The sequence below is a fragment of the Nannospalax galili genome, unplaced genomic scaffold, assembly GCF_000622305.1.
Source record: "Nannospalax galili isolate Female #2095 unplaced genomic scaffold, S.galili_v1.0 scaffold884, whole genome shotgun sequence".
NCBI lineage: Eukaryota > Metazoa > Chordata > Mammalia > Rodentia > Spalacidae > Nannospalax > Nannospalax galili.
Window position 1 is genome coordinate 163,144 of NW_008352264.1, and position 16,622 is coordinate 179,765.

General features: G+C 44.7%; 1 protein-coding gene across 1 annotated transcript; it reads left to right on the forward strand.

Annotated features, from left to right (window-relative positions):
• Nucleotides 1–10,595: 10,595 nt before the first annotated feature.
• Fcrlb (Fc receptor like B) lies at nt 10,596–15,901 on the forward strand. Its single transcript, XM_008849066.2, has 6 exons — nt 10,596–10,650; nt 10,923–10,943; nt 11,274–11,528; nt 13,833–14,099; nt 14,584–14,862; nt 15,109–15,901. The coding sequence occupies exons 1-6, from the start codon at nt 10,620–10,622 to the stop codon at nt 15,525–15,527; spliced, it is 1,272 nt and encodes a 423-aa protein (XP_008847288.1). The 5' UTR covers nt 10,596–10,619; the 3' UTR covers nt 15,528–15,901.
• Nucleotides 15,902–16,622: the final 721 nt, after the last annotated feature.

Consider the following 16,622-nt stretch of genomic DNA (forward strand, 5'->3'; position numbering starts at 1 on the left):
ATGGAGATAAGTGTAAATAAACTTGTACAAGCTCATAGCAAAAACTTGGCTATAACTGTATTTCTTTTAACATGACAGGGTAATTCTGCTGTCTAGACCAGGAATTTCTCTCTGCTGTCTAGAATATAATCTGGTGGTTTAAAGAGAAGCAATGGAGGTGGATATAACACTGCAACTTGGGGCAATTTCTCTTCCCCATGTTCCCATGAGAAGCATTTAGCAATATTCCCTAGATATTTTGGTACTCAAATAGGAGGAGGGGGAAGTGTATGCTAGTGGAATTTAGTAAGTCAAAGCATTTATAAGCCAAGGATGCTACTAACCTTCCTATAACACAATGGGCAACCCTTTCCTCCAATGAAAGATTTTCTGCCCCCAAATTTCAGTAGTGCTAAAGTTGAGTAACCTGAGCTAAAGAAACTTTTAAACTGGTTCAAGACTTGTCTCTTTTAGATACTCTCTTCTCTCAACCTCCTTCAGCAACTATTAATTATACACTAGGGTTTAATTGGTACTATGGTCTAAATGTTATCTGCCCTTTCCCGCCAAATTCCCATGTTGAGGGGCTGGAGAGATGGCTCAGCAATTAAGAGCACTGGCTGCTCTTGTAGAGGACCCAGTTCCGTTCCCAGCATCCACATGGTGGCTAACAACAGTCCATAACTCCAGTTCCAGGGAATCCGATATTCTCTTCTGACCTCTGTGGACACTGCAGGACACAGGTGCACTTTCATACATGCAGGCAATACACTCATACAAATGAAAAACAACAAGAAATAAAATATATTTTTAAATTTCTATGCTGAAATCTTCTGATAAAAATTTTTATTTATGAGTGTGTGTGTGTGTGTGTGTGTGTGTGCATGCGCCAGCATCCAGAGGTGAAAAAAGGGCTTCAAACATCTTGTAGTTACAGACACTTATGAGCTGCCCAGTGTGAGTGCTTGGAATTAAACTCAGCTCTCTTAACAAGTGAGCCATCTCTCCAGCCCTCTCACAGTGAAATCTTTTTTATTTTTATTTTTTGAGATAGGGTCTCCCTGTAGCCCTAGCTAGCTTAGAACTCGATATATTGATCAGGTTGGCCTCATCTTACAGAGATTCACCTGTCTCTGCTTCCTGAGTGCTGGAATTAAAGGCATATGCAACCACACCTCGATTCATGTTGAAATCTTAATCTCTAAGGTAATGGATTGAGGGAGTGAAGACTTTGGGAGATGAGTAGGCCATGAGGGCAAAGTTCATATGGTTAGAATTAGTTACTGTATATAAGAAGCCCTAAAAGCTAGTGAATTAGTTACTTTTTAACCACTATGACTAAAATACCTGGCAGAAAAACTTAAGGGAGGAAATGTTCATTTTACCTCACAGTTTCAGAGGGTTGTTGTCCATCATGACAGGAAAGCATAGCAGCACAACTCAATCCAAGGTGGCAAGAGTGTGTGGCAGAAGCTTGTTCACGTCTTGATAGACAAGGAAGCAGAGATCATAGCCAGAACTACAGGTAGGTAGTTAACTATGGGTGGTTAAAGGTCTGACCCTAGTAACTTACTTCTGCCAACCAGGCTCAACCTCTGAAGGTTCCAAAGTCTTCAAAATATCAGCACAATCCAGGAATCAAGCATTCAAAATATGAACCTGTGGGGTCAGGCCCTAACACTCCGTTGCTGGCCCCAAAGCTTATGGCCATCACATAGCACAAAGTGCATTCAGTTCAGCTTCAAAAGTTCCCATAGTTTTAATGGTCTCAACACTGTTCCAAAGTCTTTTTTTTTTTTTCGGTCTTTTTGAGACAGGGTCTCCCTGTAGTCCCAGATAACCTGGAACTTGCTATGTAGACCAGGCTGGCCTTGAACACACAGAAATCCACCTGCCTCTGCCTCTGAGTACTGGAACTAAAGGCGTGCGCCAACACGCCCAGTTCAAAGTCTTTTTTTTTTAATGTGTCTGAGTGTTACGCCTGCATATGTGTAAGTGCACCTGTGTTGAGCAATGCCCACAGAAGACAGAAGTGGGTGTCGGCTCTCCTGGAACTGGAGTTGTGGACAGTTGTTAGCTGCCATGTAAGTGCTCGGATTAGAACCCAGGTCCTCTGTGAGAGCAGCTCATGCTCTTAACCGCTGAGCCATCTCTCCAGTCCCAAGTTCCAAAGTCTTTTAAAGTCAAGGCAAACACTCAGCTGTGAGTCCCTGAAAAATTACATAGTTCCAATATACAATAGCACAGAGCAAATATTCTGATTCCAAAAGGAGAGATGGGGCATAGCAAAGAAAGACTGGACCAAAGAATAACTGAAACTAAGCAGAACAAATGCTACAAATGCTAATCTTAAGGTTCCATGTCCAGCATTCAGGGCATGTGTTGGCAGGGTGTGAACCCCAGTGGGCTTGGGCAGTCCTGCCCAATGGTTCTGCTGCCTGCAACACAAATTGGCTCTCTCTTCAGCCTATTCCGTTGGATGCTGCAGCTGTCCTTGGCAGATGTCCCACATTTCTAGTATCTCCAACACCCTGAGGTCTCCATTACAACCTGGGCTTCACCCTCACAGCTGTACACATAACCTGCTCAGGCACTGTCTGCAGGGAATCTGACTATGGTATATATTACCTTGCTTCACAGGCTTCTAGTTGGAAACTTGGTGCAAGCCACTATTAGCCTCATACCTATTGAATTCTTCATTCCTGAAAACCAGTGCCATGTGGCTAGCACAGCTGCCAGCTTGAATATTAATCACTTTCCTTTTACCACGGCTGCAGTGGGTGACTTACACATAAAAATAATAAACAAAATATTAAAAAAACCCACATACATAGCAATCCAGCAGATTGCCTAGGAGCATCTTTCTTTTGAGGCTCTTTTTCTTCAGGTACTCTCTTTGCAAATGAACTTGCAGTTTCATACCCTGGGACCTTTGGTGGGAGAACTTTCTCCCTTACTTTACCTCTTCTACTATCTCAGTACAAATTGCATGGCTTTTCTTGACAGTGCTAATATCTTTAATAATTATATCTGCTTAATCTACACTTACTTTGCTGCAACTTTAATCACATTCACATTCCCTTTCTCATCAAATTGCATATTTTTTCAAATCTCTCTACTCCTGTTTTTTTTTTTTCTCACAACGTCACTGGAAACATCAAAAGCAGGCAGCAATAACCATATCACCACCTAGTTGCTATATTGTCTTGAAATTAATTAGTCTATTACTTTTTAATTCAGCCTTACTCAAATTCTCAGGACACAGGTAAAACAGACAAATTCTTCACCAGAATGTAACAAATGGTCTTTAGTCCAATTCCCAATATAATCCTTGTTCCTCTTTACTGTCCACATTGTTATCAGTATTCTAGTCTTCCAAGCTCACCAGAATGGCCCACTATGCTCTGAAATAGCCTTCTGGGGCTTTTCTAGCCCCATTCCTCCTGAACCTCTGATCCAAAAGCTTAAGAATCACATGGTTAATGTTATCATAGCAATGGCCCCACTCCTGGTACCAATTTTCTGTGTTGGATACTTTTGTGTCACTGTGACTAAAGTATTTGACAAAAGCAATTTAAGGGATGGGAGATTTATTTTTGTTCAAGTTTCAGAATGTTGCAGTCCATCATGACAAGGAATGTACAGAGGTTGCTCAGTCTGTGGTAGTGGGAGTGTGTGACAGATGTTTGGTAACATTCTGATGGATCAAGAAGCAGAGACCGTTTCCAGAAATGGGGGCAAGTATGACTTTCTAAGTCCTTCCCTAGTGTGTTCTTTAACCAGCCAGGCCTGACCTCCTAAAGACTCCACAACCTTCAAAATACTGCCACAAGCTGAAGACTGAGCATTCAAAACATGAGCTTGTGGAAGACACTTCAGGTTTAAACAATAACAGCTAGCTTGCTCTTGTGTCATGTGATAGCACAGCTAGCTCTCTATTAATTAGAAAGTGAGGCTTCACTAGACCTTGAATCTATTTGCTTTTCTTAATCTTAGATTGTCCAACCTCTAGAACTATCATAATAAATTTATGGTGCTTATAAGCTACTCAGTTTCTGGTATTTTTTTTTATATAGCAGCTCCAACAGACTAAAGCAATTAGCATCTGCCATATGCCTGAATTTGTGCTATATTACAAATGCTCAAGAATTGTTAATAGTGGTGCATACCTGTAATCCCAGCATTGGAGAGACTCTTGAGTTCAAGGATAAGCTGGTGAGATTCTGTCTCAAACAAACAAAAAAATAAACAACAACAACAAAAACAAAAACCACATCAAGACAGTGTCTCTGTTAATGTATGGCTTGGACTTTGTGGTGGAGGGATGCTAATGCTTAATATTTGTGAATCTATTTTTATACCATTTAATTACATTGTTATATGCTTGGACTACTATTGTCCATTTTTGAACTATGAGAGCTAGCATGAAAACCTCTACCATAACTTTAGTAAATATAATCTTTTGTTGATGAGTTAGCATACTGTGTTACCATGGCCTCAGACAATGAATACTCAACCGTGTCATCCTGAATTATAACATTCAGTTTCCACTGTGGTCTCTCTTTGTTCTCTTTATTTTGTATGCTTTTAGCCTGAAATAATTTTAAAAAGATGAACACATGATCATTCTAGATATATGACAAAGAAACAAAGGAATAGAATCATGCTGATCATAAAATAAATTTTATGGTGGTGACTTGCATCTTCAAGGGTGCAATAATTAATCTTCTTTTGTTTGGTTGACTGACTTTGGTTTTTGAGACAGGATCTCTCTGTAGCCCCAACTGGCCTTGCACTCTCTATATAGACCAAAGTGGCCTCAATCTCACTGAGATCCACCTACCTCTGCCTCCCAAGTACCGGGATTAGTGTGTACTACTATGCCCAGCTGGTAATGGGTACTCTTGCTTGTCAACTTGATTGATTCTGGAATCGACTAAGAAATAGACTTCTGAGTGGATCTGTGAGGGTATTTCCAGGAAGGATTAACTGAGGGAAGAAGACTCTCCCCCAGAGGTGGGCAGCACTTTATGACAACAGCACAGATATAAAGAGGTCTGAGGAAAAAGTAGTGCAGCCTGCCTGCCTGTCTTTGCTCCTTGCTGGTGAGTACATCTAGCCCATTGTTGCTGCCTGTGTGGTGGCTGCTGCTGCTACCCTTCACTGATACCACAACCCTCTTCTTCAGTCTTCTAAACATGAGTGGAAGAACAGTGTCTCTCCAGGAACCCTCCAGACCTAAAGTGCCATAATGGAACTGTTAAGGCATCTATAGCTTTGTGAACTGAGCAGCCAATAGGTTTTCAGCCTCTCCAGCAGGCAGACAGCCTTTGTTGAACTATCAAGACACTATTAGGTAAGCAAGTCTAATAACCTCTTTTTGAAATATATCTTCATTCCATCAGTTCCATTCCTCTAGAAAATTCTGGCTACTATAATACTTCTGTGATATTAAAATGTATTCCTATTAAAATGTTTATATTTAAGAATATCAATTTTTTGAGCTGAGCATGGTGGCTTTTATCTATAATACTAGCATTTGGGAGGCTCAGGCAGAAAGATTTCCAGAAGTTTGAGGCAAAACTGGGCTACATAGTGAGTTCCAACTCAGCCTGAGCCACACAATGACAATCTGTCTCAAAATAATAATTTAAAAAATATTTTTGTAGAAAAATAAAAATTTATTTGGAAAACTGCAAACACTATTCAGTCACAGTGTTCAGCTTCTTGGTTGTATTTGTTTTGTTTGAGACAGGTTCTTGCTGTGTAGTTCCAGACTGGCTTCAAATTTGTGATCCTTCAGCCTCCTAAGTGCTAGCATGACAGGTGTGCATCACCAAGTCTAGCTCAGTCTCTTTCTTATTTGGCTTGCAAGCATTTACTTGGCATGTGCTTTGTATTGTCACTGTTGTAGGTAATACAGAAATGAACAGGGAAAAAAATTCCTACCTCCATGGAGCTTATATTATGTTTTGTTTTTTGGTTTCTCATTATTTATGACAACTATTCCCCAATTTCCTCTGATCAGAAGTTCTTTGAAACAATGCCGTCATTCTTCACCAATAGAAGAATAGAATCATCTGACTTACCCATCCTGCAAGTGGTCCCACAGATAGCATAGGTTTTAAACTGACCATTAAACTTGCCAGTTACTTTATATTCTAATGGAGGAAAATCTACCACAATACAATTTCAGGTGGTGGAAAATGTTCCAAAGAGAAATAAAGCAAAGTAAAGAAGAGATAGATTCATACTATTTTAGATACTGTGTAATGTGATCTCTGCTCAGGGTAGATGATATTTGAGTGAAATGAGGAAGTCAAGCTTGCAAAGGACTAGGAAGTGACCAAGAACCTTTCAGGCAGAGAGAACAGTAAGTGAGGCACCAGAGTAAGAGTAAGCGTGCAATGTTCTATGCACTGTTATAAACACAGTGTGGATAGACATGAATGAGAGAAAGCCAGAAGAATGAAGTTGAGAGTCAGGCAAAGGCCCAATTTGCAAGGCCTTATAGACCATGAGAAGGTGTTTGGAATTTATTCCAGTTTATCTCTAGGAGATGTTGAGGGAAATATTTACATTTTCTTTCTGGCTACTTGGTGAGAAATTACTGTAAAGAAAGGCATGAAGAAGGTAAAGTCTTCAGGACCCAACAATGGATTAGATCTGGGTTTTGGAATGAGTGTGTATGAAACTCATGACCATAACTTTGCATCTCATGGAAACCCTTCAGCTGCTCTGCAGGGGGCAGCAAGGCTTCATCAGCATTATTTTACATGAGACCTTGTGCTGGATAGCTTTGGTGTCAACTTGACACACCTGGGTTGAGGGAACCTCAATTGGGAAATTGCCTCTATTGGACTGGCCTGTGGCCATGTCTGAGGGGCATCTTCTTGATGAGTGATGTGGGAGAGCCCAGCCCACTGTGGGTGGTGCCACCCCTGGGCAGGTGGGCCTGTGTTGCATAAGAAAGCAGGCTGAGCAGGGGCCAGGGGAGCAAGCCAGTAAGCATCATTCCTCCATGGCCTGTGCTCCAGCTCCTGCTTTCAGGTTCCTGCCCTGAGTTCCTACCTTGGGCTCCCAGATGAACTGCATGCGACCTGGGAGATGTAAGACAAATAAACCCTTTCCTCCCCAAGTTGGTAGAGTGTTTTGTCACATCAATGAAGAAACAAACCAGGACAGAGATTGGTACCAGAGAGTGGGATATTGCTGTGACAGACCTGACCTTGGTGTTTTGGGGAGGACTGTGGAAGTGTTTGGAACTTTGGGCTGGAAAAGCTATTGCGTGCTCAGTTTGTTGCAGTGGAGCTTGGAGCAGTTATGCTGAAAGAGTTGTAGATGATGGAGGCCTGGCTTGTGAAGCTTCAAAGGGAAGCAGAGACTATCAGGGCTGTTCCTGTGAGATTTTTAGATTGAGAATCTGTGGGTTCTGGTCGGCTGGGGCTGAAGAATCAGCTGTGATTGAGAAGAGACCAGAACCTGAAGCAAAACCTTTGCTTTATTGGGACAATCGATGTGGTTAGTTGGGGCTGAAAAATCAGCTGTAAGTAACAAGAGACCAGCATCACTGTGGTGGAGTCTTCTGGGAGGTATTTCCTCAGGGTCAGCACACAGAGGGGACCTTAGCCTCTATTTCAAGCTGGAAGCAGGACTTGGTAATGTGTAAGAGTCTTCTTCATGGTTCTGATGTTGAAAGCGTGAAGGAGTCACAGAGAGCAGCTGAGGCTTGGCACTGAGAGGCCAGGAAAGGCCATAGGTGAAAATGCAGCTTCAGTTGCAGCGAAGACCCCAGAATTGAAGGGGTCATGGAGAGAAACTGAGGCTTTGCAACCCAGAGGCAAGAAGAGGCCATTGGTGAAGCTGTAGCCTCAGTTTCAGTGGCAACCCCAGCTTTTTGGAGATGCCAGGACCATGAGACGACCACCAAGGACAGCGGCAGGTGTGGACTGGAGCTGGCCTGGGTCTGCAAGACGAGCTGAGGGTGCTGTGGACTGCAGAGTCAGAGCAGTGGAGCTACCAGTACCTTTTGGAGCCAGAAGATCGTGAGTGAATCCCAGATGTCCAGTCTTGAGCTACTTTGCTGGACTTTGGTTTTGCTTAGGTGTGTCTGAGTCTTCCCTTTGAAATAAGACAGTACTTGTTTTGGATCTTACAGAAGCCCATCCACAGTTGAGACTTTTAAAAGAGACTATGGACTTTTAAGTGTTTGGATTTTTTAAGGACTGTGGGGTTTTTAAGATTGTACTGTTTTATGTTGTGATATTAAGGTTAACATCACATCTTGGGGACAAAAATTGGAAAGTTTATGGTTTAATAGTGATGTTTGTGTGTCAAGTTGACAAGGGGTCAATTGTGCTGGATACCTTTAGTGTCAACTTGACACACCTGGGTTGAGGGAGCCTCAATTGGGGAATTTCCTCTATTGGACTGGCCTGTGGCCATGTCTGAGGGGCATCTTCTTGATGAGTGATGTGGGAGGGCCCAGCCCACTGTGGGTGGTGCCACCCCTGGGCAGGTGGGCCTGTGTTGCATAAGAAAGCAGGCTGAGCAGGGGCCAGGGGAGCAAGCCAGTAAGCAGCATTCCTCCATGGCCTGTGCTCCAGCTCCTGCTTTCAGGTTCCTGCCCTGAGTTCCTACCTTGGGCTCCCTGATGAACTGCGACCTGGGAGATGTAAGCTGAATAAACCCTTTCCTCCCCAAGTTGGTAGTGGTCAGAGTGTTTTGTCACAGCAATGAAGAAACAAACCAGGACAGGCCTCTTCTGTATCAAGTCCTGTTTTAAGGCTTTTAAGTTCTAGGTCATGCATTGAGGTTTTAGAATATGGACCAAATAAGTTTACTATGGTGTTGTTTGTACTAGTAGAGAGTGGGGAAGAAACCAGGGCATTATGGGAATGAATAGATGCAATGTGATACAATACTTGATGAAGCAATAAACATGATGCATGTGGGTTTGATTTTAAGTAAAGGAAAAACAATATTCAGCACACAACACAATTTATGTTAATAATGCCAAATATTTCTCTAGGTTTAATATATGCATATAGAGGAACATATAGTGAACATTGTATAGTGAGCGCTCATGTGGAGGGAAGAATAGCGGTGTGGATAAAGGTAGAAAAATAAGGAGACAAGACAGGAGACTTGTAAAGACTAAAGTTGACAGTCTGCCCTGAGCAGCACCTTGAATCCTTAATGAGAGAGAGATTCATAAGAGAACAGATTTTGGGTTGAGACATTCCTGGGTTCTGTTGCCTCAGTTTCCTTGTATATAAAACAAAAATAATAGCAATTGTTTCTCAAAGGGCCCCTATGAGAAATGTATGAAGCAATTTTATCTGTGATCTCTGCTCCCTGTATCTAGCTCTTCCCCTCCCCGACTCTTGATCACCTTATCAGATACTTTCCTATTCTCAGACCTACATAATTGTCGCTTATCAAAACCTGCTCCCAAAGCAGGATCCAGCATAATTTAAATGAGTGGTTGTATTTCTCTAAGAGGCATTTGTATTTTAACAGGGAATCACACATTAGGCTAAAATGTGAGGGGATTCTCAGAGTGAAACTTGGGACATCAGCAAAACTGGAGGATGTTATCTTAGAGAGTTGGCCATGTCTGATAATTGATCTCTCTCCTGCTAGAATTCCAAGGAAAGCAGGTGCCCTGGTTCTAAACAGCCACAGGAGTGGAGAGGATAGAGTCCAGGGAGACATACTATCAGGATGGAAACTTCATTAAGTATTTACATGAAAATTCAGGTTCCTCATTGCTCAGGTATGGTCACATGGCTCAGAGAGCATGAGAAACAGAACAGAGAGGTCGAATCTGAGATGCTTCTAAGGGGCTGATGAAGTGACTTCTATGCCAGGTCACAAGTCCTGGGGCGTAGGACATATCTGGGGAGAGGTTTCAGGGCCTGGTGGAAGGAAGAAAGGAACTAACAAATTGAGGAACTACAAGGTGAGATCATTGGGGGCTAGTAGAAAAGAAGACTTTTTTCATTTCTGAGGGTTTTGGGAAGGGAGGAAGAAGGGAAAATACATCATACTTCTATCTTTGGGGAATAGGCCCACAGGGGCAGGAAGGATGGTTGGCAAGTCATGCCTTTCTGTCTACTCATCTGTGGGCAGATGCAAGCTCTGGAACTCAACATTGACCTCTCTAGACCTCTCACCCAATGTCTGTCATCAGGTGTAAGCAGAAATAAGGTGGACTTTGTGGACATGAGGGTGCATGCCTTCCTCAGTTGAGGCTTACAAGATTGGCTGGTGGGGAAGGGATGGAGTGGAAGTGGACTATCGAGGGCAGCCTGAAGGTGGCATTAGAGTCTGGGGTTCTATGTGGCTCTCATGCTATGGAGGGCACAGCTCTACACGCCCTCTCTACAGGAGTCAGGACTGGACTAAGCTGGGAAGTGGCTATGGAGGTTGTAGGTGGGACAATGCCTGATGCCTTGGATACCTGACATATTCAGTGCCACATATTCAGCTCAGGAACTAGGAATGGATAGGTAAAACAGTGTCTCCTAGTACTCATTGGAGAGCTGCTGTCTGTCTTCTTTCTTTTTGCTCCACACCCCAAGCCAGTGCATCTCCATCCTTCTGCAGCTGCTGCAGCTGCTGCAGGTGGACCCATCATGTGGACACTTACGGCCCTCCTGCTTCTGGGTGAGTTGGTAATGAGGTGATAGTAGCAGGATTTGGGAAGAGGGAGAGTAAGACAGGAAAGAGTATGTGGATAAGGGATCTAGTTATTCTGACCTCAGGGTCCAGATAATTCACTCTCTATTTGGAGGGATAAGAAGGCTTTCTCAAAGCTAGGTAACTAGGTGTGGAAAAAGCAAAACAGGCTTTGAGATTGCTCAGTCTTACCTAGGGTCAAGAGTTTTTCCTCTCATGGAAAACATCCCCCACTTTCTTCCTTCTTCCTTGTTTTGCAGTACCAAGCAGTGGGCAAGCTGGTAAGTCCTATGTATCCCAATTTTTTATAAGTTCCATTCCAACCACCTAAACGGGGTCCTAGTTCTTGACTATTCTGGGATGGTGTCTTTTTCTACTCTTGCTCAATCTCAGTGACTAGGTTTTCTCATAGGCACTCAGAAATGGGTGCTGACTAACAGACTGATGGCTTGGAGCCTTTTGCTTGTGGTCTTTCCTCCTGTAGGGGCGGGTTAGTACATGGGTTAAATGTATTGAGAAACTGGGGTTTTCCAAGATTTCCAACCTCAAGTTATATTTATGGGCTGCACCTCACCTTACTTCTCTTCCACACATGTCCCCTCCCATATTAGCTACTCTGGAGAAGCCCATCCTGTCTCTGCACCCACCTTGGACCACAATCTTCAAGGGGGAGCGGGTCACCTTGAGATGTGATGGATACCACCCTCTGCTCCTGGAGCTCCGGCCCATTAGCACTCTTTGGTATTTGGGTCATCTCCTCCTGCCCTCCCACAAGAAGAGCATTGAGGTGCAGACACCAGGGGTATATAGATGCCAGACACGGGGGGCACCCGTCAGTGACCCCATCCACCTCTCTGTATCTAATGGTAAGTGATCATGTGGTGGGGGACACATGCTGTTTCTAGTGATATCTGCAGGGAGATTTGCCTGGCACTAAAAGTCCTCCTTGCCTTCCTGCCATGGCATGAAGCAAATGGACATTCTGCTTCTCAGAAGAAGCCCTGAGGAGTCAGCAGAATTACTTTTGATAGATAGTATGCTGCTTCCCTGTGTATGAATATCTGTATTCTACATAAGTAGTAGAGACCTAGCTCTCCACCTTTTGTGAGGATCAAAAATTATCTCCTTTTTGGGTACTGAAAAAAAGAGATTGAATCCAGGGTCTCCCTCCCCACTTGCTAGGTAAATACTCAACCACTAAGTTATATCTCCAGCCTCCTTTTACTTTTTATATTGAGACAAAGGTCTTGATAAGTTACTTGGGCTGAACTTGGACTCATTCTGTAGGGTGGGCAGGCTTTGGATTATGATTCTCCTGCCTCAGCCTCCCAAGTAGCTGGAATTGCAGATCTGTGCCATCAGGCCCGGCTGAAAATGAATCTTATTGTGCTGTTAAAGAACAAAAACAGAACGGGAGAAAATCTTTGCCAGCTATATCTCAGATAGGGGCTGAAAGTTAGACTATATACAGAGCTTCAAAAATGAAACACAAGAATTAAAACCCCCACAAAACTGTCAATTAATAAAACCCACTAATGAAATGAAAAGACAGCTGTCAAAAGAGGAAACACAAAATGACCAATAATATTTTTTTAATGTTCAACATTGGGTCCTCTGCAAGAGCAGAGTGTACTCTTAATCATTAAACCATGTCTATGGCACCCTTAATATACTTTAAAAAAATAAGAATGAAAAAAGAAAGAGAATGAAGAAAAAAGAGGGGAAGGAAGGAGTAATTAAACAAAATAATTAATCAAACTTTTGTTCTAGTCACGTGTACATGTACACTAATGAATCAATTCAAACATGGACTCTCTTGACATACTTGAAAGGTTTCAAAACAGAGATGAGAGCACTAGGTGTGGTGGTATATACCTGTAACCCCAGCACTCACAAAGCAGAGGTAGGAGGAAGATCACAAGTTTGACACCTAGTCAGGATTACATTGTGAGTAAGAACCTATCTTAAAACTAACAACAAACAACAACAAGCAGTGATGGGAAAAATAATATGTTGCTCACTAAGATACAAGACTGGCTACATCATATGGGAAGGCTTTATAATCTTACCTGGGCAGGTGTCAATTTTTTTTTTTCAGAATTTAAGGACATCATTCAATGTTCAAATTAGCAAATAACACTTCATATCCTGAGATTTAGCACAGACTGATTATTATTTGCTAATTCTTCTTCAGACAGGCTCTCCTTATGTGATCCAGAAGGACCCTGAACTTGTAATCCTCCTGCTTCAGCCTCCCAAGTACTGTAATTACAGAGGTGCACTAACACACCTGACCTGAAGAATTCTTTTTTAATGTATAAAATCAAAGATGGCATCTAGTATGTGCTAAGGGTATTAAGTGTCGACTGGGATGATGATGATGACGACGATGATGATTGGTTAAATACAGGGTACTATGGGAGATACCTAAAGCTGTCCTCTGAGAAGTTTCCTTCAGGGTGAAAGATTTAAACTTAGGCTTGGTATAGGGGTACAACACCTTTAATCCCACCACTCAGGAAGCAGAGGTAGGGGGATCTCTGTGAGATTGCAGCCAGCCTGGTCCACCTAGCAAGTTCCAGGTCAGCTGGAGCTACAGGGAGACCCTATCTCCAAACCAAACCAAACCAAACCAAAAATTTAAACTTAGATATGTGAAACAAGTAAGCCTCAACTTAAACTCAGGAGGGTCTTTTCGGTTGAGGAAACAGCATGTGTACAAGGGCCCTGAACTCAAAATGGTCAATTTCTCAGCTGTTCATGTGGCTGGACCTAGCCTGTGTTGAATGAAAGGTGGGACCATAAAGAAGAGATGGGGCAGGGGAGAGGTTGACAGGGACTAGGTCAGGAAGGCCTTGAAGCCAGACTAAGAGGTCAAAGCTTGTTTCTGACAGGCGACTCTTTGAAAACTGGAACCAAATCTGGGGCATCTTGGCTTCCCTGGTGCCATTTCCTTCCTCTGAGTTTTCTGCACTGCAAGGATCGCAGGTGCAATCTCTAGGTGAAGCAACAGGAAGAGGTTTTGATGGCCAGGAGAGGGAAAGCAGCTATTGGGTGTGTGTTGGGGGGGATGAGTGTGGGTGTGAGGGGCAGAGGCTGAGAAGGGGAGAACCGAAGGGCTGGAGGTCTTTGTGAAGAGTAAAGTGGCTGGTCTGCGGGATCTTTTGTAGACTGGCTGATCCTGCAGGTGCCCTACGCTGCAGTGTTCGAAGGAGAACCACTGGTCATGCGCTGCCGGGGCTGGTACGACAAGATCGTCTACAAACTTCACTATTATCTCGATGGCCAGGCGGTGCGCTACTTTCATTCTAGCACCAACTACACGGTGTTGCAGGCACGTGCCAGCGACAGCGGGCGCTACCAGTGCTCTGGCACCATGAGGATCCCGGTGGAGAGCGCGCCCATGTTCTCCACCAAGGTGGCTGTGACCGTGCAAGGTGGGGGATCCCAGAGCGAAGCAATGAACACTAGGAAGTTCTGGGTCAGGAACCAGAAGGGGGGAAGAAGAGGAGGGCTGAGATCTGCAGCCTGCGTTGTAGGTTCGTGGTGTTCTAGCGAGGGATCCCACTTAGGGGGTGATGAGTTCTGGCCATGGTCCCAATCAGAAGGGCTCCGACAGCGGTAGGAAGTGCTCTGCCACTGCGAAGAGGAACCACAAGGAACATGCAGTTCCCCCTTCAAGACTACAGAATTCCAATTACGGGTCAGCTTGGATGTAACAGGAAGCATCTGTCCTGCTCCCGCCTTCCTTCGAACTACCCTCGTCCCCACCCCAGCCCTCATCTTCCCCTTCTCCCATCCCCTCTTCGTCTTTGGGTCCGCAAGGAGCCCTCTCCGGAAAAGGGAAGGAAAGGGGTACCGAGGTTAGCCCTTGTCGGGTACCACCCCTTGTGCAGACCCAATGCGCATCTTTCCCTGCAGAGCTGTTCCAGACGCCGGCACTTAAAGTGATGAGCCCACAGGAGGCCCGCGGCGGCGTGGTCCTGCGCTGCGAGACACGGCTGCACCCGCAAAAGCGTGACACGCCGCTGCAGTTCGCTTTCTACAAGTACAGCCGCCCGGTGCGCCGCTTCGACTGGGGCTCTGAATACACAGTCCCGGAGCCGGAGGTGGACGAGCTCGAATCGTATTGGTGCGAGGCGGCTACCGCCACCCGCAGTGTCCGGAAACGCAGTCCCTGGCTGCAGCTCCCGGGGCGGGGTGAGAAAGCACACCTTCCCGGGACATCTACTCCTGCACCAGCCCTGCCTCTGCACCCACGCGTGGCGCTCCCCCGCCCTTCCGCAGCCTCTCCGCCTCCCTATCCCAGTCCTTCACCTGCTGCGCGCCCTTGTCCCTGTTCCCGCCCGCCTAGTTCCCCTCCGCAGCCCCGAGCCTCTCCCTACGTGGCGGCTCGCCCAGAGCCCGCGACTGCAGCCCGGGTCACTAGGCGTGATGCGTTCGCAGGCTCTGCCCTGGATCTGCAGTCCACCATCGCGTCCGCCCCACAGGCTGCAGCCTTGGCGCCCGGCAACAAGCCGCTTTCCTTCCGAAAGCCCCCGGTGTCCAGATCCGTCCCATCGGTCACTTCCGTCCCGAACATCACCTCTGCAGAGCTGCAGCTCCCAGATGGCGAGGTCCCCACTGCTCGGCCGCACGCCTGCGCGCCTCCGCCCGCGCCCTTGGAACGGTCCAAAGGAGATCTGCAGCCCAAGGTGGACCTTCTGCTTCGAGAAATGCAGCTGCTGAAGGGCATTCTGAGCCGAGCGGTCCCAGAATTAAAGGACTCACAGGCCCTCCCGGAGCTCAGAAAGACCTCTAACGCCCCCACCTCTCACGTTCCTGTGAATCCTGAGACCCCAGAGACCGCTGTTATGGAGAGCTGAGTGGGCAGGGAGTGTCCTCTCCCAGGCTGATTCCTTCAGGGTCTCCTGCTTGAGCGAATCTTTCAGAGCCTTGTCTGCTTGTGCCCCCTAGTATTGCTGTGGTTTAAAGAAACGTCATTGAAGTGCCCTAGTGTGGTTTTCGACATTACAGTCTGTAACCAGTTTTGATCTTACACTGTAACTTGTAGCTTATTCTTTCACAGAATTCAGTACGGAACTAGAAACCTGTTATTTACTGCTTTGCGTTTATGTTTGGAAGGGAATGGAGTCATTTCTAGCGCTTCATATAAATCTAGCTGGCACACATTTCAATGTAGGTAATTTTTTGGCAATTAAGGTTATTGAGGCCAATGAGCACTTTAGAACATTTAAGAGTCAAGCTGTAATTATTCATGATGAATTTACTGATAATAATGAATTTACTAATAATAGAATGATGTTCCTATTAACCTGATGACTTCATATCCTTAAAATCCCGAGTTTGATTTAATTTTAGAGGGAAAGATATTGGTGTGGGCTTCCCACTTATGGTTATAGGGGTCAAAATTCTGCTACAGTCACCTGGATGCCCACAGGTAACCAGACTGAGCAGTTCTGGGCGCAGCCAGCTGGCAGGTCATACTAACTTGACTGAAAAATGGGAGAAGTGGCTCCATTTCAGGAGGTCTCATTCTCTTTCCTTCAGTTAAGTTTCACTGTAAAGGCTTAGAACTAATAGCAATTATGCACTCTAATTCTTTACTTCTGTTGATAGATATTCAGTCATACTTGATTTTCTATTTCTTTGTGTGTAATCACAATGATAACAGCTTTTTGTTTTTACATTTTTATTATTTAGTGTGTGAGTGAGAGAGAGGGTTAGAATTTAGGTCCTCAGTCTTGGCAACAAGCACCTTTACCTGCTGAGCCATCTCACTGGCCTGCATTAAGTTTTCATCATACTCTTCTTTTTCACTGTATTATTATTACAGTCACTGCAGTTATATAGGGAGGCAGGCAGTTACACACAGAAGTTGTAACACAATGTGACAAGCACTCTGTGAAACACCAAAGGGATTCAGAAAAAGCTGACACCTTGAAGGAAGGGCAAGAATT

What these genes read in the sequence shown, in the direction of transcription:
- Fcrlb (XM_008849066.2), top strand. Translation starts at nt 10,620, where the DNA reads ATGTGGACACTTACGGCCCTCCTGCTTCTGG. An exon ending in GGTGGCTGTGACCGTGCAAG is followed by an intron (nt 14,100 to 14,583) that starts GTGGGGGATCCC and finishes CTTTCCCTGCAG; the next exon opens with AGCTGTTCCAGACGCCGGCA. An exon ending in GCTGCAGCTCCCGGGGCGGG is followed by an intron (nt 14,863 to 15,108) that starts GTGAGAAAGCAC and finishes ATGCGTTCGCAG; the next exon opens with GCTCTGCCCTGGATCTGCAG.